The sequence below is a fragment of the Lynx canadensis genome, chromosome B1 (assembly GCF_007474595.2).
Source record: "Lynx canadensis isolate LIC74 chromosome B1, mLynCan4.pri.v2, whole genome shotgun sequence".
NCBI classification, from domain to species: domain Eukaryota; kingdom Metazoa; phylum Chordata; class Mammalia; order Carnivora; family Felidae; genus Lynx; species Lynx canadensis.
The window spans coordinates 5,895,939-5,920,546 of NC_044306.2; the positions used below are offsets into that span (position 1 = coordinate 5,895,939).

The 24,608-nt window shown below is 41.3% G+C and overlaps 2 protein-coding genes across 2 annotated transcripts in view; one reads left to right on the plus strand and one right to left on the minus strand.

The window, feature by feature from the left end:
• The first annotated feature begins 438 nt into the window (after positions 1-438).
• MCPH1 (microcephalin 1) overlaps positions 439-24,608 on the plus strand; it is a 271,811-nt gene continuing 247,641 nt past the window's right edge. The window contains 3 exon segments of the mRNA XM_030312052.2: positions 439-561; positions 2,147-2,238; positions 10,606-10,724. Of these exon segments, the coding sequence (XP_030167912.1) occupies positions 522-561; positions 2,147-2,238; positions 10,606-10,724 (251 nt within the window). The 5' untranslated portion in view covers positions 439-521.
• Positions 6,297-6,732, minus strand: LOC115511729 (ubiquitin-conjugating enzyme E2 variant 2-like). The gene has a single exon (XM_032592797.1). It carries the CDS (start codon positions 6,730-6,732, stop codon positions 6,319-6,321), a length of 414 nt encoding a protein of 137 aa, XP_032448688.1. The 3' UTR covers positions 6,297-6,318.

Sequence of the window (24,608 nt, forward strand, 5' to 3'; positions counted from 1 at the left end):
CTACAGGGCGGCACACGAGGACTCGGTGCGCGCGGGGTGAGGGTGAGACTTCGCTGTAGGAGATTCTGAGCAGTTACCTCTCGGAAGTCCCATCCGGCCTGCGACCTAGGACTGTGCCTCCTAAGCGTCCGCCGCTCCCTGGTGCGCCAGATGTGGCTCCGGGAAGCTTCCAAGTGTCCTTACGGAGACAGAAGGGTTTGATTCGGGGATTTTTGGGGACACCCGTCCTCGTAATTTCCGAGAGGACCGAAAGACTCGCAGAGGGGGACGCTGACCAGCGTTAATAGGCTGCTGGACGAATCCGAGTCTGGGCGCTGGAAAAGCCCCTCGGTCTCCTTTAACGCGAGCTGGGACTTTACCAACGCTCCTCCTCCCCGGGCTGTTTAGAAAACGCGGATTAGCAGATTTCCTCAGAGCCGGAGGGGAGGGGCGCGCGTCAGTCCTGCGCATGCTCAGTGCCACCCGCTCTTGGCTAGCGCGGCCTGGGACGGTGCAGCGGGTTCGCGTGTTGCGGGTCTCTCATGGAGGCTCCCGGGACGCCAGGCGGCGGGGTCTTGAAAGGTGAGGGGAATTCCCGCACTCTGGGAGTTGAGTCGGAGGCGGCGGGCGGGCTTGAGGGCGGGCGCCCAGATCTCGGCGAGCGTGTGGACGGAGCTCGCGGGGCTCGTGGGGACGCGAGCTTGGCCTTTCCGGAAGTCAGCCCGGCATCCTGTGGAGGGAGGCTGTCTCCGTGTGCGGTGTTCTCACCGTCCCTGTGGAGAGTGGGGGGCTGTCACCGTCCCTGTGGGGTGTCCCTGTGGGGAGTGGGGGGCTGTCACCCTCCCTGTGGGGTGTCCCTGTGGGGAGTGGGGGGCTGTCCCCGAGTCCACTACCGTCACCGTCCCTGTGGGGTGTCCCTGAGTCCACTACCGTCACCGTCCCTGTGGGCTGCCCCTGTAGGGAGTGGGGGGCCGTCCCCGAGTCCAGTACCGTCACCGTCCCTGTGGGGTGCCCCTGTGGGGAGTGGGGGGCTGTCCCCGAGTCCGCTACCGTCACCGTCCCTGTGGGATGTCCCTGTGGGGAGTGGGGGGCTGTCACCCTCCCTGTGGGGTGTCCCTGAGTCCACTACCGTCACCGTCCCTGTGGGGTGTCCCTGTAGGGAGTGGGGGGACTGTCCCCGAGTCCAGTACCGTCACCGTCCCTGTGGGGTGTCCCTGTGGGGAGTGGGGGGCTGTCACCGTCCCTGTGGGGTGTCCCTGTGGGGAGTGGGGGGCTGTCCCTGAGTCCACTACCGTCACCGTCCCTGTGGGGTGTCCCTGTGGGGAGTGGGGGGCTGTCACCATCCCTGTGCGGTGTGGCAGGGACTGTCCCCGAGTCCAGTACTGCCATCGTCCCTGTGGGGTATCCCTGAGTCCAGTACTGTCACTGTCCCTGTGGGGTGTCCCTGTGGGGAGGGGGGCTCTCTGAGTCCAGTACTGTCACTGTCCCTGTGGGGTGCCCCTTTGGCGAGTGGGGGGGTTATCCTGTGGGGCATGGAGGCGACTGTCCCCCAGTGCGGTGCTGTCACCGCCCCTGTAGGGTGTGGGGACTGTCCTTGAGTCCCGTGTGTCACCACCCTCGGTGGATGCGAGGGGCTGCCCCCCTGTACACAGTGTAAAGTTGGGCGGTTGTATGGCCCTTTGTGGAGAACATGCTCTTCACTAGGAGAGTTGAGCACGGTTTGGGAATTTGGGGAGCTAAGCAGGGTTTGGGAATTTGGGGAGAGCATCCAGCGTTAAGGTAAGCCCCCCGTGCGCATGAATAAAGTTGTTCTTGGCTTGAAGTTTTAAGAACCCTAGTAGCACTGATGCTATTTGGCGTAGGTGTTTGTTAGAAGAAGCTTTAAATTTACTTTCTGATGTAAGTAGAACAAGATGAAAATCTGTTGAAATCCTTGGAGAGGAATGTTAGAATTTCAAATATATTACATGTCGTGGGTTTTTAAAAAAATTTTTTTAGTATTTGTTAATTTTTGATAGAGAGAAAGAGAATCCCAAGCAGGCTGGGAGCTCTCAGCCCGACGCCCAGGAACTGTGAGATCATGACCCGAGCGGAAGTCTGATCCTTAACCCACCAGCCACCCAGGGGCCCTAAATCGGTTGCGTGTTAATATCTTGTTTGTTTTCAGATGTAGTGGCCTATGTTGAAGTCTGGTCAGTAAACGGAACAGAAAATTATTCAAAGACATTTACAAACCAACTTGTGGACATGGGAGCAAAGGTGAGAAAGTCATTTTCCCCCGGCTGCGCGTGGCAGTCCTCTTTACGTGATAGAAATACTTGGATTTTCTTGTTTTGGGAGTTACTGCTTAGAACATGAAGGAAGAAGGACAAAGGCAGTGGGTAGGTGGCGGGTGGGCCACGTTGCATGATAGGACCACATTATAACAGTAAGATTACAGAACAGTTGGTTTTGTGGGTGGTGAGAGGAGACTCTAGGATAGACACGGGGCTTCTGCCATTGGTTAATTGGATGCAGGATGTTGTTGGCCGAAGTGAGAAATATAGGAGGAGGAAGAAATCTTTTAAGGGAAAGATTGCGAATTTGGGCCTATTGAAAACATCTGACGGACATTTGGATCCACACGTAGGGAATTTGAGATAGTTAAGGCTACAGGTAACATTTTAGGGGCAAGACCCTGTGGGCCAGGTGTCATGGCTCAGGTGTTTAGGATGAAAGGTGCTGAGAGTGGAGCCTATTTAGTGTGTGGAGGACAGGTGATGGGAGCCCTGGACCCAAGGACGAAAGGAGAATGCCAGGAGATTCTGGAAAACAAGTCTGCACGTCAGAAGAGGGATGAACTTCAAAGATGGAACTTTAAAACCATTAACTTGGTGAGAACATCGTTGAAGGCAGGGCCAGAGTTTAGGCCGAGGCAAGAGAGGTGCCCAGGGTGTAAAACCCAGGGTGGCATTCACCTACGGGCAGAGAGGGTGCTTCTAAATTTTGTTGTCTTAGTCCCTTCCCTGATGGAGAGATCAAAGGCTTTGTTTTGATACCTGCTGCATACTTGGGCTAAAACAAATTACACTGGCTGAGAAAAAGGCCGTGGAGTGTGGGAGCTGACAAAATGGCCTTTAATCGTAGTATTAAGGGGTGCCTGGGTGGCTCAGATGGTTGAGCGTCCGACTTCAGCTCAGGTCTTGATCTTGTGGATTGTGAGTTCGAGCCCCGCGTGAGGCTCTGTCCTGACAGCTCGGAGCCTGGAGCCTGCTTTGGATTCTGTGTCTACCCCTCTCTCTGTCTCTCTCTCAAAAGTGATAAACTTAAAAAAAATTAAAAAAAAAAAGAGTAGTATTAAGATCTTAGATCTCCTTGGATCTTTTTGTTTTTCTCTTTTTTTTTTTGCTTTAAGGTTGTTTATTTTTGAGAGAGTGAGAGTAAGCAGGGGAAGGGCAGAGAGAGGGAGAGAATCACCACGCTGTTGGTGCAGAGCCTGACGCGGACCTTGAGATCATAACCTGAGCCGAGACCAAGAGTCGGATGCTTAACTGGCTGAGCCCTGCCAGGCGCCCCTGTTTCTCACCTTTTAATTGAGAAAATTTTCAGATAGAAAAGTTGAACAGAGTGACTCAATTTTTTTTTTAATTTTTTTTAACGTTTATTTATTTTTGAGACAGAGAGAGACAGAGAATGAATGGGGGAGGGACAGAAAGAGAGGGAGACACAGAATCAGAAGCAGGCTCCAGGCTCTGAGCCATCAGCCCAGAGCCCAACGTGGGGCTCGAACTCACAGACCGCGAGATCGTGACCTGAGCTGAAGGCGGACGCTCAACCAACTGAGCCACCCAGGCACCCTGACTCAATAATTGTTAACATCTTAACATACTTGTTGCGTCATCGTTTCTTCTATGCAGTATATTTATGTGTGAAAGTGTTTTTTCCTAAACTGTTTGAAAGTAAGTCCCAGATAAAATTTGCCCCCAAACAGGTTCGGTATGTATCCTCTGAAAACAAGCAGTTTTCCTGTGTGATAGGCCATTTTCACATCTGAGGGAGACAGCGATGGTTCCGACTTGACACCTGTTACTTCTAGCAGCGTTCGAGAGCCCCACTGCCAACTGTACTTGGTTTTGTCTTTCTGTCCGCATCTGGTGCGTGTCTGGTGGTATATCATCATGGCTTGAAATTCTATCTTTCTGCATGTTTTCGTATATTTATTTTGAGTCTGTTCAGGGCTCCAGCTCTTAATTTCCATTGGGTTTTTCCTTCTTGATTTGTAAGCATTCTCTCTATTTTTCAGTTGACCAGAATCTTTTCTGGCCATATGAATTGCAAGATTTTCAGTTAACTCTGTGGTTTGTCTTTTCATCTTCTCTATGGTATCTTTTGTCGGTAATTGTAACCCAGATTATTTCTTTGTGGTGAGCTTTGTTGTGTGGGTCTTGTTTAAAAAAACACAACTGTCTGTGCCTATACCAAGGTTATGAAGATTTCTCCTGTGTTATTTTCTGAAAGCCTTATTTTGCCTTTTACATCTAGATTTACGGTGCATCTGGAATTGGTTTTTATACATGGTATGAAATAGTTGTTTCATTTTTTTCCATGTGAATATTCTTTTATCTTAGCACCATTCATTGACAAATCTCCTTTAACTGGTCTCCGAAGTAATACCTTTGTCATCAGTCAGTTCACCGTATGTTTCTGTATCTGTGTATCTGTTCTCATGACAAACCAGTCTTAAGTGTTCTTTATAATGAAACTTCAGAAGTCTTTCTTTTTTTTCCTTCCAAGGTGTCCTGGCTGTTCTTTGACTTTTGCTTTTCCAAATATATAAGAATCAGTTTATCAGTGTGCAGCATAAAGCTTTTAAAAATTTTTGAATGGGATTAGGATTGATAAAAATAGACCAGTATGGAGAGAACTGACATTTTTATGAAATTGAATTTTCCAGCCCACGAACCTGTATGCCTTTGTTGATTTTGGTTTCTTTAATTTCTTTATGTTTTATAGTTTTCTCTGGGCAGTTTTGATGCTATTATAAATGGCATCTTCTGGGGCACCTGGGTGGCTCAGTCAGTTAAGTGTCTTACTTCGGCTCAGGTCACGTTCTCACAGTCCGTGAGTTCGAGCCCCGTGTCAGGCTCTGTGCTGACAGCTCAGAGCCTGGAGCCTGTTTCAGATTCTGTGTCTCCCTTTCTCTCTGACCTTCCCCCGTTCATGCTCTGTCTCTCTCTGTCTCAAAAATAAATAAACGCTAAAAAAAAATTTTTTTAAATAAATAAATGGCATCTTCTAAATTCCTTTTTCTGTTACTTGTATATAGAAATAGTTAATTTTTGCATATCTGCCTTGTGTCCAGAAGACTTGGCAAATTCATTTATGAGATAGGGCTTTTTTAGGATTTAAAAAAAATACACAATTGAATATTATGTACACATAATATTCAATTTTTTGAATTTTACTTCTATTTTTATTTCTATTTTTTCTAATTTTATTTCTATTTTTCTAATCCTCATACCTTTTATTTCTTTTTCTTGATGTACTGCACTGGTGAGGACCAGTGTTGAATAGAGTGCATGTATCAGGCATCTGTCTGATTCCTCTACTCAAGGGAAAACTTTTGAAATTTTCACCTAATGCAGTTTTTTTTCTTTTTACATTTTAAGACTAACTTTAATCTCGAAATCACATATCCATATAACTGTTTCCTTTTTTGTTGATTTCTCTTAAATGCATGTTTTGTCAAAGATTGTAAACAAATATTTACCGTGTCTGTTACACGTAACACACAGGAATCACTTTTAACAGATACCCATCGGCTTCCCCCACAACATTTTTTTATTATAATACAGGTATCAAAACAATCCTGAACATATTTTTGATACTACTAGTGGTCAGCACCGACACCGCTTCAAAAATTAACACAATTTGTGATGAGATTCATTGTACCTGCTACTTTAGACAATTTCAACTTGAATCTCTTTCACTAAGATGGATAAAGCATGCCATTTCTGTTTTTCCTTTTTGAGATTTTTTTACTTTTCAGAAACACATGCTTCCACAGCATCTGATTCTCCATGCTTTCATCTTGTAAACCTGAATTCTGAGTACTCCCGGTTTATGGTTAAATGACAGTGCCTTAACAAGAGAAAAAAAATGGTGCCGCGTTTTTCCTCCAGTGAGCTGAAAATATAATGGTGTACATATATTAAATATATTCTCACAAATTTCCAGGTCATGTTTACCAGCTGGAATTCTTTTACTTAATGTGTGGGTATTTTGCATTGTCATTTAACATGAGTAGAAGGTTGTTGATTTAAGACAAGTTTGAGATCCACTAAAATTAATTATTGTATGTCATTCTGGTGGCTGTGGAAGCTTCACATTTTCTTTGGACATCGTGAGACGTCTTAGCTCTTGAAGTACAACTTTAATGCTATATGAATTTTGCCATTTTGCTGACACTGGTATACTCCATGCACCCACCATTCTACTGGAATTATTAATTCCATTCATATTAATTTTGGTTACAAATCTAACTGATGGAGGAGCTTCTCGGTATTTAGGTCCACATTCTGCTTTCAAGCTATATATTGTTTTTGTCCATGGTGGTCCAATAATCATGCCTTCCCACCTTAGAGGTGTCATATCTTCATCATCTTCAAGGCCCCAGCTAACCATACCATCGCCTACTCCTTTTTGTCCTTCTTCAAGTTCTTCCAACAAGCAAAAATTACGAGGAGGAACTTTAACTCCTGTGGAGGCCACCATTTTCTCCTGTAGCCCCACCTAATGCAATTTTTTTTTAATTGGAGTGTAGTTGACATACGATATTATATTAGCTTCAGGTTTATAACAGAATTCCACACATATATATTAGGAAATGATCACCAGGGTAAATCCAGCTACCATCTGGCACCAAAGTTATTACAGTACTATTGACTGTATTCCCTATGGTGTACTTTTCATCTCCATGACTTATTTTGTAACTGGAAGTTTATACCTTCACATATTTTGCCCATTTCCTCACCCCTCTATCCTCTGGTACCCACCAGTTCTCTGTATTTATGAGTCTGTTTTGTTTTTTAGATTACATATATAAGACCTATTGTATGCCTAATGCAGTTTTTTTTAAACATCAGGTCCTAACTTGCTAAGAGTTTTCTTCATGAATCCACTTTTTGATTTCATCAAATGTGTTTTCTGCACGTAATGAGATGATCTTAAGATTTACTTTGTTAACGTAGTGAATAACCATTTATTTCAATGTTAACCAACTTTGTAGTCATGGAATAAACTCAAGGGATGGGGTTGTATTATCCTTTCTGTATAATTGTTGGTACAGTTTGCTTTCTTTTTCTTTTTTGCAAATATTCAGGGAGTGATACTGGCTAGTCATTTTTGTTCCTGTGGTTTAGTACTAGTGTGCTGGTTTTATAAAACAAGTTGCAGAATTGTGACTCTTTTTTGTTCTAAGTTGGTATGGTTTGGTATTATTTATTTAAAAAATTTTTCATATAATTTGCTGATGAAGCCAACTAGTCCTGGCGTTTTCTTTGTAGATTTTTAAAAAACTTTGTTACAGTTTTTAATTTGTTTGAAAACAGGATTATGCATTTTTTCTATTCTTATAAGTGATTTTAGAAAGCTGTTTTTTTTTCTTAGAAATGTATCCATTTTATCTAAATTTTTCAAATTTATTGGATCAAAGCTATTCATAATATTCTGTTTGAATCTTTTAATGTCTTCATGATCTATAGTGATGATACCTTCTTCATACTGATAGTGGTTATTTGTGCCTTCTCTCTTATTTTCCTTATAACGTTTATCTGGGTTTTACTGACTTTATTAGTTTCTCCAAAGAACCGACTTTTGGTGTTCTTGATCCTCCTTTTCATTTGTATTAATTCTGGCCTTATTTTTGTAATCACCTAACTCAGTCTTTGGTTTTAATTAGTTGCTCTTTTTCCAGCTATTTCAGATGGGTGCATTGATATTCAACCTTCTTTTTATATATGCATTTTTTTTATGACATTGTTAAATTAACATTTGTTAAGTGGAACTCAAGGTGCTGAATGGTGAACACAGTTCAACAACAAGCCATAGAGAAACTGAAACAGTTTATTATTAACAGGTCCTGGAGGAGGTACCTGACATACCTGGAGGGGCCACATCGGGAGGTCAGGGCAGGGTGCAGCCAGAGAGAAGGCAGGGCTCAAGGATGGATGCTTTGGGCTTCCTAGGCTGGGGATGGATTAGTCAATTCACATCAAAGAGTAAGGTTTTGGTAGCTCCATGGGATCTTATTGAAGGGGTACACAAGGGGAATGACCTTGGAGGTGAAGGAGATGGTTGGTCACAAGGTTCCCCTGGGGAACTGACATTTGCTTGTGACTGTGGGGGCTGCTATCTAGGGTGTGTGCTTGCATGAGGGGTTAGTGCTGGTTTAAGACCCCTGCAGGCTGCTTGGCCAAACAAAATGGATGCCACGGCAGCAGTACCCTGGAGTAGCTTAGCTAAACTCTCCACAGCATTGTACTTCTCCATTTCTCCTGAAGCTGGGCTTTCCCTGTGTTCCACAAGGCTTTGTTGGGTAAGTTGCAGCATCTAGGTCTGCTTTTCTGTTTTATCTAGTGGTTTATGTTCTCACTTCATCTCTAGATAAGCTTGATATTTTGTTTGTTGTTGGGCATTTTTTTGTTTTGCTTTTGTTTTTTAGTTGAGTATTGTATATATTTAAAATTGTTCAGCATTAGTTTGAGACCTAGAATTGTATTTTCGTTTTTCAAAATAGATTCACGTTTGCTTCAGTCATGATGTTTTTAGTGCTCATAATCCAGGATTATCTTAATCCATTTGCAGGATTGGAGATTATTTAAAACTGGACTGTAGACCTGTGTGGGTCCCTGTAGGTGTGGTTCACCCTTGCTTCTGTATCAGCCCTTTGGGGTCTCCATCCAAGATGTGAGGGCTTTGCCAGATTCCCTTTTCCCATTCTGAGGCCGGCAGTCCAATTTTTGTCCCCCTTGTCCTCAGAGGCATTTAGAAGTGCTATGCAGTGTTTGCCAAATTTGACAAAGCCCTAGGAAAAGAATAACCCAGAATGCTAAACTCTTCTGATTGTGTCCATCTGTACCTAGAATCTTGGCTCAGTAATAATCCCTCACTGCCTCAACAGCTCTCCATGGCCTTCTGGTAGGTAGATAGACAAAGAGGTATGTTTGTGTATTTTATCAAAACAATACATACATGTTGCTTAAAAGGGCAATTGTGCAGTGCCGTGAAGTTCATAGTAAAAACAAAGAGAAACCAACAATCCTTTGATCTACACTTCTCATTCTGTTTTATTAAGGCAGCCTTTTTCAGATCAGTTTTATACTTCTTTTGATATTTACCTTTATATTTCCCAACAGTGTGCATATATTATCTTGATAAAATTAACTGTTGTTGAAAGAATTATGTATTGGATGACTTCTATTTCTGGAAAGATTACATAGAAGAGGAAAATTCTTTGACCCTATGAGTTTGAACATGCCTTTGTTATACCTTTCTTTACCTTTGATTGATATTTTAGCTGATTGTGAAATGCTAGGTGTATATTATTTTTCCTTGAAGGCACTTTTCCATTGTTTCTGACTTCCAGATTGCTTTTGGGAAACTTGATGCCATTGTCGTGTCTCACTGTTGAGTGTGATTTATCCCCACCTTCACCTTTAAAGAATATTAAATCTTTCTTTACTCCGGCTCTACTAAAATGTCACGATAATATGCTCAGTGTGGCACTGCTTTCATTCTCATGCTGGGCCCTTAGGGATCCTTTTGATCTAGAATCCATGCCCTTTCGTTTGAGAAGTTTTTCTTGGATTATTTCTTTACCGATTTCTTTTCCATTTTCTCTATTCTTGTATTTCTTCAACTATTCTTACTTAGCCCCTCATTCTCCTGGTCTGAGCTGATGTTATTACTTATCTTCTATTGCATCCATCTCCTTGTCTTTTTGTTGTCCTTCAGGGGAGAGTTTCTCAAGTATATTATTGTCCAGCATTTCTATAGGCATTTTTTTTTTTACTTATGGCATGATACTGTTAATTTCCAAGAGCTCTTTAGTTTTCTGATCCTTTTAAAAAAATATTTTCCCCATCTTAGAGATAATTTTTCATGAGCACAATATCTTCTGAAGATTTAAATGAATGTTATTTCCTTCCAAATATGTTAAATAAGTGTTTTAATTTCATAAGTATTCTCTTTATTGTCTGTTTCCTGTGAATTTCATTTTGTTTGTGTCTTTGGTGTAGAAAGCTTGTCTTAAATGTCCTTAATTATCTGACTCGGCTCCCATGCTCTCTACTGAAAACGCGTTGCCAACTCTAACTCTTCACGTCAGAGGTTTTTTGAGAGGGAGTAGAGATAAACACACGCATAACACACCATCCTAACTGGAGCAGATAGGTTTTTTAAGTGGCTTGGTGCATTTGTTAGAGTAGTTTTGTGTGACAGATTCTGAGAAATGGAATTGCTGGGGTGGGCAGTTTAGATGTTTTCCTTTTGACAAATATTGAATAAAGTGTCCTTTTTGATCAACTTTACTTATCCAATTGTTCATAAGTGGTAATTTACATTTTGTTTTCTGCCTTTTGTCTACAGGTTTCAAAAACTTTTAACAAACAAGTAACTCATGTGGTGTTCAAAGATGGATACCAGAGCACTTGGGACAAAGCGCAGAAGAGAGGGGTGAAGCTTGTCTCAGTGCTCTGGGTCGAAAAGTGAGTTTATTTTTTCTCTGTATTTTTTCTCTGTATTGAGTATCGGTCAGGTGTGGAGATAGTTCACATACATCACAGAACCAGATAAAATTTGATTTGGTCTTTTCTCTTGCCTTACTTGGGCAAGTCATTTAATACCCTCAAGCCTCCATTTCAGCAGCTGAAAATGGATGTGGTAGAATCCACAGCCCTGCCTACAGGGAAGGTGACTGCGCAGGCCCTGGGACACGCATACTTGGTGTACCGAGGAGACAAGGGCGTGAATGTGGTGCGGCCAGGGCTGCCAGACTGAAGTACCGCACGCGAGGCCTACACAACCGATGTTCTTTTCTCACTGTCCTGGGGGTTAGAAGCCGAGGTCAAAGTGTTGGCGGGACTGCTTCCTCCTGAGGCCGCTCTCCTTGGTTTGCTGATGGCTGTCTTCTCTCTGTCTGTGTCTTCTGGTGTGTGTGTGTGTGTGTGTGTGTGTGTGTGCATGCGTCTGTCCATCCGTCCGTCCTAATCTCCTCTTCTTCTAAGGACCCCAGTTGTATTGGATTAGGGCCCACCCTAGTGATCTCATTTAACCTTAATTGTCTCTTTATTTATTTATTTTTTAAAAATTTTTTTTTTTCAACGTTTATTTATTTTTGGGACAGAGAGAGACAGAGCATGAACGGGGGAGGGCCAGAGAGAGAGGGAGACACAGAATCGGAAACAGGCTCCAGGCTCTGAGCCATCAGCCCAGAGCCTGACGCGGGGCTCGAACTCACGGACCGCGAGATCGTGACCTGGCTGAAGTCGGACGCTTAACCGACTGCGCCACCCAGGCGCCCCTTAATTGTCTCTTTAAAGGCAGTATCTCCAACTATACTTGACACTTGGGGAAAAAAGTATTTGAACTGTGCAGGTCCACCTCTACATGAATTGTTTTTTCAATAAAATCAACATTTTTCGGAGATTTGCAACAATTTGAAAAAACTCACAGATAAACTGCAGCCTCAAAATACTGATGAAAATTAAGAAATTAGGTATTATTTTAAGAATACAGTATATAATACATATAACACTGCAAAATAAGTGTTAATTGCTTGTTATCAGTAAGGCTTCTGTTCAACAGTAGGTTATTAGTAGTTAAGTTTTGGGGGAGTCAAAAGTTACACATGGATTTTTGATTGCACAGTGAGGGGTTGGTGCCCCTAACCCCCATGTAGTTCAAGAGGCAACTGTACAGTCACATTCTGATGTACTTGGGGTTAAGACTTCTTATGAATTTTGTGGGGAACGTAGTTGAGCCCGTGACAGGTGCAGTTAAGGTGAGAAGTGGAGACTGAGGCCAGAGGGCAGTGGGGCATCAGATGACATGGGGCCTTGGGGGGTGTGAGGAGAGAAGTGTGTGGGACAGCAGCAGGAGAGTGGTTGGAGGCTCCTGAGCATCCAGCCTAGAGGTGTCACCAGGACCATGGTGGCAGTGACATGGTCACGAAGAATGGTCAGATTCAGGATATATTTTTGAAGGTAGTGCCACACTAGATCTGAGGATTTGGATGCGTTTGTAGAGCAGGGGAAGAATCAAGGGTGCCTGTGAGGTGTTTGGCCCGAGGAACCAGAAATACGGTTTGCTGTTTACTGAGACTGGGAAGGCCTCAGAAGCACCAGGTTTTGAGGGGCAGGTCATGAGTTCTATTTGGATATGCTGAATTTGGGGTGTTTATTAGACACCCCTGTGGAGGTGTCAGGTAGGCAGTTGGATATACGAGTGTGGAGCTCCTGGGGGAGGTTGGAGATTAAAATGTGGGAGTCTTCTGTATACAGATGTTATTTAAAGCCATAAATCTGACTGTGATCTCACAGGAAGTGTAGATAGGGAAGAGAAGAGGTTCCAAGGTTGATCACTCTAGTGCTGGGGTGTTGAGAAGGAAAACGAGTGAGGATGGGATTCTAGAAAGCTGTCAAGGAGGGGATAATGATCAGCTGTGGCAAATAGGTTGAGTAAAGGCAGGTGCAGAGCCTGACAGAGGGCTCAACCCCATGACCGTGAGATTATAACCTGAGCTGAAATCAAGACTCAGACACTTAACCAACTGAGCCACCCAGGTGCCCGTAGATCTGTCCATTATTGAATGGGATATTGAAATCTCCAAACGTTACTGTTAAATTGATACTTTCCCCCTTAAGTTCTTTCAGGTTAGCATGTCTCTTCAAATTTTCTTAGTTTTCTTTCTCTGAAAGTGTCCTTAATTCCATCATTACTTGTGAATCATACTTTCCATGGACATGCAGTTCCAATTTGACAGTTTCTCCCCCACCCCGAATTACTTAAAGGTTTTTCCTGTAGTCTTCTGTCCTCTGGTGTTCTTTGAGAACCCTGTAGTCATTCAAATCATTTCTCCATTGTAAGTAGTGTGTCTTTTTTTCTCTGATGTCTTTCCACTTTTTCTCATGGTCTTTGGTTTTCAGAAGGTGAATGTAAGTGTTCAGGTATGGTGAGTAGATTCTTAGATTTTAGTAGATTCTGTGTATATTTCATTGAGCTTTTTGAATATGTAAGGTTATGTATTGGTTTCTAAAAACAGGATTAGTTTTTGGCCATTATTTCTTCAAATATCTTTTCTGTCCCATTTCCTCCTCTTTTCTTGGTTACTCTAACTGTATATCAGGGACTGGTAAAGTTTTTCTTTAAAATGACAGATAGTAAATACAGGCATACCTTGGATATATTTTGGTTTTGGCTCAAGACCTCTGCAATAAAGCAAATATCGAATAAAATGAGTCAAATGAAGTGTTTGGTTTCCCAGTGCATATGAAACTTAGGTTTACACTGTACTGTAGTCTTTTAACTGTGCAATAATGTTATGTTTAAAAAAAGTACATTCGTTGGGGTGCCTGGGTGGCGCAGTCGGTTAAGCGTCCGACTTCAGCCAGGTCACGATCTCGCGGTCCGTGAGTTCGAGCCCCGCGTCAGGCTCTGGGCTGATGGCTCGGAGCCTGGAGCCTGTTTCCGATTCTGTGTCTCCCTCTCTCTCTCTGCTCCTCCCCCGTTCATGCTCTGTCTCTCTCTGTCCCAAAAATAAATAAACGTTGGAAAAAAAAAAAAGTACATTCGTTAATTTTAAAAAATAGTTTATTGCTAAGAAAATGTTAATCTTCATCTGAGGTTTCTTCCAGTCAAAATCTTTTTGCTGGTCCAGGGTCTTGCTTGCCTCAGTGTTGATGGCTTGGCTTGCTGGCTGATCAGGGTGGCAGTTTCTTAAAATAAGACAACGTTGAAGTTTGCCATGTTGATCGGTCCTTCCTTTCACAGACAGTTTCTCCGTAGCACGTGGGGCAGTTTGATAGCTCTTTGCCCACAGTAGAACTTCTTTCAGCTTTGGAGCCCATCCTCACAAAGCCTGCCGCTGCTTTCTCAACTCAGTTTATGTCGTGTTCTAAATCCTTTGTTGTCATTTCAACAATCTTCACATCATTTTCACCAGGACTAGATTCCATCTCAGGAAACCCCTTCTTTCTTCTTGCACGTGAAGCAACTCCTCATTTGTTCACATTTGGTCATGAGAGCACAGTGATTCAGTCCCATCTTCGGTTCTACGTCAGGCTCTCGTTCTCTGGCTTCTTCCGCCACATCTTGCCTCTACTTCCTCCATGAAGTCTTGAATTCCTCAAAGTCACCCATAAAGGTTGGAGTCCAGTTGTTCCAGACTCCTATTTATGCTGATATTTTGACCTCTTCCCCTGAGTCACGGATGTTCTTAATGGCATCTAGGGTGGTGAGTCCGATCTGGAAGGTCTTCAGGTTACTTTGCCCAGATCCATGAGAGGAATCACCATCTATGGCATCTATAGCCTCGTGAAATGCATTTCTTCAGTAGTAAGATGTGAAAGTTGAAATGATTCCTTGATCCACGGGCTGCGGAATGGATGCTGTGTTAACGGGCGTGAAAACCGCATTTGTCTCCTCGTGCGCCTCCATCAGAGCTCTTGGGTGACCAGGTGCGCTGTCAGTGAGCAGCAGTGGTTTGAAAGGGATCTTTTTTCCTCTGAGCAATAAGCTCTCAACAGTGGGTTCGCAATACTCAGTAAATCATGTTGGAAACAGACGTGTTGTTCTCGTCCTAGAGCACAGGCAGAGTCGATGTAGCCCAATTCTGAAGGGCCCGCGGATTTTCAGAATGGTACGTGGGCATCGGCTTGCACGTAAGGCACCGGCCGCGTTAGCCCCTGACAACAGCGTCAGTCCTCCTTTGAAGCTCTGAAGCCAGGCATCGACTTCTCTCTGGCGGGGAAAGCTCTGCAGCATCTTGTCCTAACAGAAGGCTGTTTCACCGACTCTGAAAATCTGTTGTTTGGTGTAGCCACTGTCACGAATGATCTCCGCTAGATCGTCCGCAGAACCTGCCGCAGCTTCTGCCTCAGCACTTGCGGCTTCACCTTGAGCTTTTATGCTACAGAGACGGCTTCTTTCCTTAATCCTCACCGACAAACCTCTGTTGGCCTTAAACTTTTCTTCTGCAGCTGCCTCACCTCTCTCAACCTTCATAGCGTTACAGAGAGTTAGGGCTTTGTTCTGGATTAGGCTTTGGCTTAAGGGAATGTTGTGGCTGGTTTGATCTTTTATCCAGACCACTCAGACTTTTTCCATGTTGGCAGTAAGGCTGTTGGCTTTTCTTATCATTTGTATGTTCACTGTCCTGGCCCTTTTAATTTCCTTCAAGAATTTTCCTTTGCATTCACAACTTGGCTAACTGCTTGGTATAGTTTTTGGTCTGTTCTGGCTTTTGACATACCTTCCTCACTAAGCTTAATCATTTCTAGCTTTTGATTTAAAGTGAGAGATGTGTGACTCTTCCCTTCACTTGACCATTTAGGGGTCATTGTGGGGTTTATATTGTAATTGGCTCAATTTCAATACTGTTGTGTCTCAGGGAACAGGGAGGCCCGAGGAGAGGGAGATGGCCACACTGCTTGGTTGGTGGAACAGTCAGAACACACACATTTATCAAGTTCACTGTCTTACGTGATGGGTGTGGTTTGTGGCACTCCAAAACAATTACAGTAGTGATATCAAAGATCACTGATCACAGATCACTGTAAAAATATTGTATTGAAAGATTTTGAAATATTGGGAGTATTACCAAAATGAGACATGAAATGAACAAATTCTGTTGGAAAAATAGCACTGATAGACTTGCTCTCTGTGGGGATGCCACACACCTTCCAGTTTGGAAAGGATGCAGTATTTGCAGAGCATATTAAAGCGAAGTAAGTAACATGAGGTGTGCCTTTATTGTAGGCTTTGTGGGCCATGCGGTCTTTATTTAGCTACTGAATTCTTGTAGTGAAAGGAGCCATAGAGAATGAGCAAACAAGGGGTGGCTGTGTTTATTATAAAACCAGGTGATGATTCACATTGACTTGGGGGCCTTAGTTTGCAAATCCCTGCTGTGTAATACGGTCTTCGCAATTTCCCCACTTGACCCTGATGCCCTGGTGTTTTGTTATTTTTCAGTCATTTTTTTTCTTCACATTGACCTACCTTCATGTTGATTGACTCTTTTCTCCATCAACTCCATTTTGTCATTAAGCCTATTTATTTAGTACATTTACTTCATGTATTTTTCAGTTCTGCCATTTCCACCTGGTTCTTATGTATGTCTGTTTTTCAGCTGAGATTTCTATCTTTGCTTTTCTTGTCTTTCCTTACATATGTATTTTCTATTCCCTTGCAAAGTATGGTGATGGTAGATCCTTTAATCACCTTGTCTGATAATTTCAGCATTTCAGGGTTGGCATCTATTGACTGTTTTTTTTCCTGGGAACGTGTCACATTTTCCTGGCTCTTAATGTGACCTTTTAACTTAGGGTTTTTTGGACACTGTTAATGTTATGTAGGCTCTGCATTCTTTTATACTGCTCTGAAGATTGTTGATTTTGTTTTAGCACACAGTTAACTTGTTTAGCTCTAAAATTCAGAATGTCATTCTAAGACGTGTGTTGGACATTTGCTTAGATTCACTCAGTTCATCAAGCCTTGGCCACAGGCTGATGTCAGTTTGCCTTACGCACATGTAGATCAAGGGATCAGTCAGGGAAATGGCCTTTTCTGCTCTGAACTTGAGGTTCCTCTTCCCTGGCTTGTTTCCTGGATCCTTGCCTCATTCTCTGGTGGCCCTCCTTGCCAGGACTTCTTCCCCTGGTTCCTTTGGCCGGTAAGACAGCAAGTTCTCCTGCCCATCACCCCCACACCTGCGGAGACTGCCAGTGCCTTACCTCAGGGTAGAGACCCAGAAAATGTGGGAAAGCTGCAGATTGTTTGCTTCCTTTGAAAATATGCCTTTTTGTTTGTTTCTAAAGCCTTTTTAAAATTTTCACAATGTATGTATGACTTAATAGTGCATATGCAGGAGATTTGGTTTTTAGGACTAAAAACAAGTGGAACCTAGTTTTGTTTTTGTTTTTGTTTTTGTTTAAGCATCTGAAGCTAGTCTAATTCTTGTCCCCTTATAAATTATTTGATCTTTCTTCAAGGGGACCCAGGGGTTTTTGTTTTGTTTTGTTTTGTTTTTTTGTTTTTTTCTTTAAAATCTAGTCGTTTTCTTTAGTGGGTTTTGAATTGATCCAGTTGTTGATTCTAATTCTAGGTTGGCCCTTTCAAGAGATTCAGGTCTTATTTCTGGAAAAACTTACTGTTTTATAGTTTTAATTACTACTGTTTTATTGTGTTGCCTTTCTCTTCAAGGGTTTCGATTCTATGTATGTTGGGCCTTTTCCACCTGCCTTTAATTTCAACCATTTGACTCTGAGCCTTTTTACTTCTTCCTGGATGTTATGTTTATCCTTCCCCCCACTTTTGTTTTTATTCAGTATTCTTTATTAAATTTTCATTTAGATCTTTTTCTTCTTTGGCATGTTATAATTAAGTCTTCATTTCTGACATGATTTTGTCTTCTTTTTCTTTCCTAAGTTTAATCCTCGTTTGTTTAGTGTCTTCCCGTTTTGTTATTGTCTCAATTTTTATATTTATGATTCAAGAAATACCTCACACGTGTGGATGGATGGGTAGGTGAATGCATTTTCTCAAATACTTGTTTGACAGTATTTGATGCAGATGTGAGAGTTGTGTTACTTTCCTCAGCTTTGTTTTTATTTTGATAGCAGGTGACTTTTCATTCACTGAAATGGTTTGATTTGCTTTTTCTTTTCCAAACAGTTTTATTCCAGATGTGCTCTGCTTTGTTCTATTCCCAGTAATTTTATAGGCAGGGCTTCTAGTTTCTGAGCACCATCTTACAGCAGTTCTGCTGTCTGCATAGTTCCTTTTATGGATGATGTTGATGGTGAGGGGGGAAGGGTTTGCCTTTTGTTTCTGTGGGATCCTTGAATACATTCCTCTTTGTTCCTTCACTGCGGTTTGTTCCAGGGTTACCACTCCTTCTCAATACAGTTGATTCTCCCCAGAATGAAGACTTTTCAGAGCCTGTCAGTTCTGGGCCCCTGCTGTAACGGGTGCTGTGAACCACTCCTGTTCTGTATTTCAGCAGTTAGTGCCAACTTTCTCTTTTTTCACAGTTATTGAAATTCACAGTTTCACAAGTATTTTACCTGTATTTTATCTGAATGCTCCAGGCCTCTCCACACTGTTTATGGAATTGTAAGCCCTTCCCCTGCTTTCTGCATCCACCGACTTGCAGCTATATTGGAACTTGGGTTGTTTTTCTACTTACATGTTACTTGAAATTTTGATGAATAGTAGGTCAATGCTTTCCTTGCATTTGAAAAAAAATGTTTTTTATGGGAGATTGTGGAGGAAGGCTCACAATGAAGCAGCTCCCTCATCATTAAAATGTCCTGTTGAGTGTATCTCAAAATAGACCTCGTGGATCTTTATCTTTACTGTTCCCCCTTAGTCCAGACAACCATCATCTTGCCTCATTACTGCAGAAGCCTGCTACTTGTCTTCTTTGGTTTCACCTCTTGTACATTTGCAAATACAACACTTCTAACACATAAATCAGTTTTATCCTTCTTGCTAAGGTAAAGTGGCTTAGAATTAAGTGATTCCAAGCAGGGATCAGTGCACTATGGTGTGTGGGCTGAATCAGCTCACCACCTTGTTTGTTTGCTATGGCCCTTTAACTAACGTTAGTTTTTGCAGTTTTACGAGGTTGGAGAGAAAATAGAAGAGTATTTTCTGACACATGAAAATGACACAAAATCCGAATCTCAGTGACTTGGAACACAGCATGCACACTTGACTGTGTATTATGAATGGCTGCTTTTGCACTACACCTGTGGAACTGAGTTGTAATACCGAGATTATATGGCCCCCAAGACAAAAGTCCTCTATCTCAACTCCTTAATTCCTATCTGTGCCATTAAAACGTATTTTGTTCATTTGTCTGTTTTTTAAATTTAATTAATTTATTTTTCATCATGATAAGGATACTCTTTAATCCCCATCACCTATTTCCCCCATCCCTTCACCCACTTCCCTTCTGGTAACCATCGGTTTGTTTTCTACAGTTACGACTCTATTTCTTGGTTTGTTTTTCTCTTTCTTCTCTCTCTCTTTTTCCCTTTGTTTGTTTTTTTTTTCTTAAATTCCAGATATGAGTGAAATCATATGGTATTTGTCTTTTTCTGACTGACTTATTTTGTTTAGCGTTATACCCTCTAGTGCCATCCATGTTGTTGCACATAAATAAATAAATAAAAGTGTATTTATTTATCTTGAGATAGAACCAGTGGGGAAGGGACAGAGAAATGGGGTGCAGAAGATCTGAGGTAGGCTCTGTGCTGACAGCATAAAGCCTGATGCAGGCTCAAACTCAAAACTGTGAGATCATGACCTGAGTCGAAGTCAGTCGCTTAAGTGACTGAGCCACCCAAGTGCCCCGTATTCTTTTTTTGGCTGAACAATATTCCATCGTATATGTACCACATCTTCTTTATCCATTCATTTACTGAGGGACACTTGGGCTGCTTCCAGAGTTTGACTATTATAAATAATGCTACTATAAATATAGGGATGTCCCTTTGAATTAGTGTTTTTGTGTTTTTTGAGTAAATAGCCAGGAACGTGACCCATTTTTCTGTTTGAGCTACCTGCCTACCTACCTAATCATGCATTTTGGTCTTTCCATTATGATGTAAACTCTGTAAGTACAGCCACCATGTTTGTCTTGTTCTAAGGTTGTATTTCCACTAAGTATCTGACACATTCTGGCTCATAGTAGGTGCTCAATAAGTATTTGTCCTATCAGCTAATGAACAAAGGAGGTTTTATTACATTAGCCTAGACATATCAGAGAAAATTTCTTGGAGGAAGTGATGTGAGCTACCTGTTAGTTTGTATAGGAACATGGGGAGGGGGAGGGTACAGAAAAACAGACCTTTCCTGAAAACCTGAGGTTAATGGATATGCTTGGGTAGAAATGTAAACTGACAGGTGTCCTTGTACTAAAAAGAGGCCTCTCAGCTAATCCTGAAAAGGGAATTCTCACAATTTCTTCTCCTAAGAGTCTTGCCATCTTGCTTTCATTGGTGGTCTGTTCCCTAATTCCCTCTTTGCTTTATCCCCTCTCTCTTGTTTTTGCCCCTCCTGAGGGCTTCTTAAGGAGATCATGGAAACTCCAAAATTATTATTACCCAAGGACAACTTAAGCAAGTCCTTATTTATTTATTTATTTATTTATTTATTTATTTATTTATTTATTTATTTTAGAGTGTGCGTGTGTGAGTGGGGGAAGGGGAGAGGAAGAGAGAAATCTCAAGCAGGCTTCATGCTCATTCAGGAGCCTGATACTGGGCTTAATCCTACAGCCCTGGGATCATGACCTAAGCCAAAATCAGGAGTTGGACACTCAACTGACTGAGCCATCCAGGCACCCTTTATCAAGCCCCTTTAAAGTTAACTTAAACATAGGGTAGTGGAATGGATAAAAAAACAAGACCCATCTATTGCTGTCTACAAGCGACTCATTTGAGACCTAAGTATACTTGCAGATTGAAAGTGAGAGGATGGAGAACCTTCTGTCATGCTGATGGAAGGCCAAAGAAAATTGGAGTAGCCATACTTATATCGGACAGACTAGATTTTAAAACAAAGACAGAGAAACACAACAAATGGACCATAGGGGAAGGGAAGGAAAAATAAGATAAAAACAGAAAGGGAGGCAAACCGTAAGAGACTCTTAAATACAAAGAACCATCTGAGGGCTCCTGGAGGGGAGATGGGTGGGGTGATGGTATTAAAGGCGGCACTTTCTGAGATGAGCATTTCATGTCGTATGTAAGAGATGAATCACTGGATTCTGTTTCTGGAGCCAAGACTACACTGTATGTTAACTAACTTGAATTAAAAAAAAATTAAAAATGATTTTACTAAAAATAATACAAATGTTTGTATAAATTAAAATTTAAAGTATTGTTAATTCATTAAAAAAAAAGACTAATGAGATGAAGAAAGGCATTATATCATAATTAAGGGGGTTATCCATCAAGAAGATCTAACAATTGTGAATACTTATGTCCCCAGATAGAAGCACCCAAATATAAAAATCACAAACATAAAGAAACTCATTGATAATAATACCATAATAGTAGGAGACTATTATTAATACCCCACTTAGAGCAATGGACAGATTATCAGAGCAGAAAATCAACAAGAAAACAATGGCTTTGAATGACATACTGGATCAGATGGACTTAGCAGATATATTCAGAACATTTCATCCTAAAGCAGCAGAACACATAATCTTCTCGAGTACACATGGAACATTCTCCAGAATAGATCACATACTGGGTCAGAAATCAGCCCTCACCAGATACAAAAAGATTGAGATCATACTATGTACATTTTCAGATCACAGTGCTACTGTGAGATTTGAAATCAACTACAAGAAAACATTTGGAAAGCCCTCAGATACATGGAGGTTAAGAACGTCTTACTAAAGAATGAATGGGCTAACCAGGAAATTAAAGAAGAAATAAAAATATATGTGGAAGTAAATGAAAATGAAAACATGATTGTCCAAACCCTTTGGTATGCAGCAAAGGCAGTCCTAAAAGGTAAGTATATTGCAAGAAAAGTCCCAAATACACAACCTAACCTTACACTTAAAGGAGCTAGAAAAGGAGCAGCAAATAAAGCCGAAAGCCAGCAGAAGGGAAATAATAAAGACTAGAGCAGAAATAAACAATATAGAAATAAACAAACAAAAAAACAGAACAGATCAATGAAACAAATCTGGTTTTTTAAAAGAATAAACAGTATTGATAAACTTCTAGCCACCAGACTTATCAAAAAGAAGAGAGGACCCAAGTAGATAAAATTGTGAATGAAACAGGAGAGATCATAACACCACAGAAATATAAACAATTGTAAGAAAATACAATGAAAAGTTATGTGCCAACCAGCTGGACAATCTGGAAGAAGTGGGCAGATTTCTGGACACATACACTACCAAAACTGAAATATGAAGAAACAGAAAATTTGAACAGGCCTATAACCAGCAAGGAGATTCAATCAGTTATCAAAAATGTCCCAACAAACAAGAGTCCTTGGCCAAATGAGCTTCCCAGGGGGAATTCTACCAGACATTTAAAGCAGAGTTAATATCTATACTTCTCAAGCTGTTCCAAAAAAATAGAAATGGAAGGAAGGCTTCCAAACTCATTCTATGAAGCCAGCATTACCTTGATTCTAAAACCAGACAAAGACCCCACTAAAAAGGAGAATTATAAGCCAATATCTCTGATAAGCCTGGATGCAAAAATTGTCAACGAGATACTGTACTAGCTAATTGAATTCAACAGTACGTTAAAATAATTATTTACCACGATCAAATGGGATTTATTCGTGGGCTGCAGGGCTGGTTCAGTATTCACAAATTAATGTGATACATCACATTAATAGAAGAAAGGATAAGAACCATATGATCCTGTCAATGGGTGGAGAAAAAGCCTTTGAGAAAATATAGCATCCTTTCTTGATAAAAACCTCAAGAAAGTAGGGATAGAAGGAACATATCTTAACATCATAAAAGCCATATATGAAGGCCTACAGCTAATATCCTCACTGGGAAAAAACAGAGCTTTCTGCCAAAGGTCAGGAACACAGCAGTGATGTTCACTGTCACCACTGTTGTTCAGCATAGTACTGGAAGTCTTAACCTCAGCAATCAGACAACAAAAAGAAATAAAAGGCATACAAATTGGCAAAGAAGTCAAACTTTCACTCTTCTCACATGACATGATGCTGTACATGGAAAACCTAAAAGACTGCACCAAAAAACTGCTGTAGCTGTTATATGAATTCAGCAAAGCTGCAGGATATAAAATAAATGTACAGAAATTGGTTGCATTTCTATACACCAATAATGAAGCAGCAGAAAGAGAAATCAAGGAATTGATCCCAGTTACAACTGCACCAAAAACCTTAAGATACCTTGGAATAAACTTAAAGAGGTAAAAGATCTGTTTGCTGAAAACTATAGAAATCTTAGAAAAGAAATTGAAGAAGACACAGAATGGAAAAATACTCTATGCTCATGGATTGGAAGAACACATATTGTTAAAATGTCTATACTATACATTCAATGCAATCCTTATCAAAATATCAACACCATTCTTCACAGAACTAGACAAACAATCCTAAAATTAGTATAGAACCAGAAAGACCCTGAATAGCCAAAGTAATGTTGAAAAAGCAAAGCTGGAGGCATCACAATTCTAAGCTGTATTACAAAGCTGTAATCATCAAGACGGTATGATACTGGCGCAAAACCAGACACAAAGATCAATGGAACAGAATAGAGAACCCAAAAATGGACCCACAAACGTGTATAGCCAACTAATCTTCGACAAAGCAGGAAAGTATCCAATGGAAAAAAGCCTCTTCAGTAAATGGTGCTGGGAAGACTGGACAACAACATGCAGAAGAATGAAACAGGACCACTTTGTTACACCATAGACAAAAATAAATTCAAAATGGTTAAAAGACCTAATGTGAGACCGGAAACCATCAAAGTCCTAGAGGAGAAAATAGGCAACAACCTCTTTGACCTCAGCCACAGAAGTTTCTTACTAGACATGTCTCAGGAAGCAAGGGAAACAAAAATGAACTATTGGGACCTCATCAAGATGAAGAGCTTCTGTACAGCAAAGGAAACAATCAACAAAACTAAAAGGCAGTGAACAAGAGAAGATACTTGCAAGTGACATATTGAATAAAGGGTTAGTATTCAAAATCTATAAAGAACTTACCAAACTCAACACCCAAAAAACAAATAGTCCATTGAAGAACCGGGTAAAAGACATGAAAGAATAGCCACTTTTCCAGAGAAGACATCCAGATGGCTAACAGCACACAAAAAGATGCTCAACATCACTCATCAAGGAAATACAGTCAAAACTACAATGAGATACCACCTCATACTTGTCCAAAAGGTCAAAATTAGCAACTCAGGCAACAGCAGTTGTTGGCAAGGATGTGGAGAAAGGGGAACCCTTCTGCCCTGTTGGTGGGAATGCAAACTGGTCCACTCTGGAAAACAGTAAGGAAGTGCCTAAAAAATCAAATAGAATTCTCCTAAAACCCAGTAATTGAACTACTAGGTATTTATCCAGAGGATACAGTGATGCTGATTCAAAGGGGCACATGCACCCCGATGTTCATAGCAGTGCTATTGACAATAGCCAAATTATGGAAAGAGTCCAAATGTCCATGGACTGATGAATGGATAAAGTAGATGTGGTATATATATATATAATGGAATACTACTCAGTGATCAAAAAGAGTGAAATCTTGCCATTTGCAACAATGTGGTTGGATCTAGAGTGTATTATGCTAAGTGAAATTAGTCTGAGAAAGATAAATATATGATTTCACTCATATGTGGAATTTAA

What these genes read in the sequence shown, in the direction of transcription:
- LOC115511729 (XM_032592797.1), bottom strand. Translation starts at nt 6,732, where the DNA reads ATGGTGGCCTCCACAGGAGTTAAAGTTCCTCCTCGTAATTTTTGCTTG.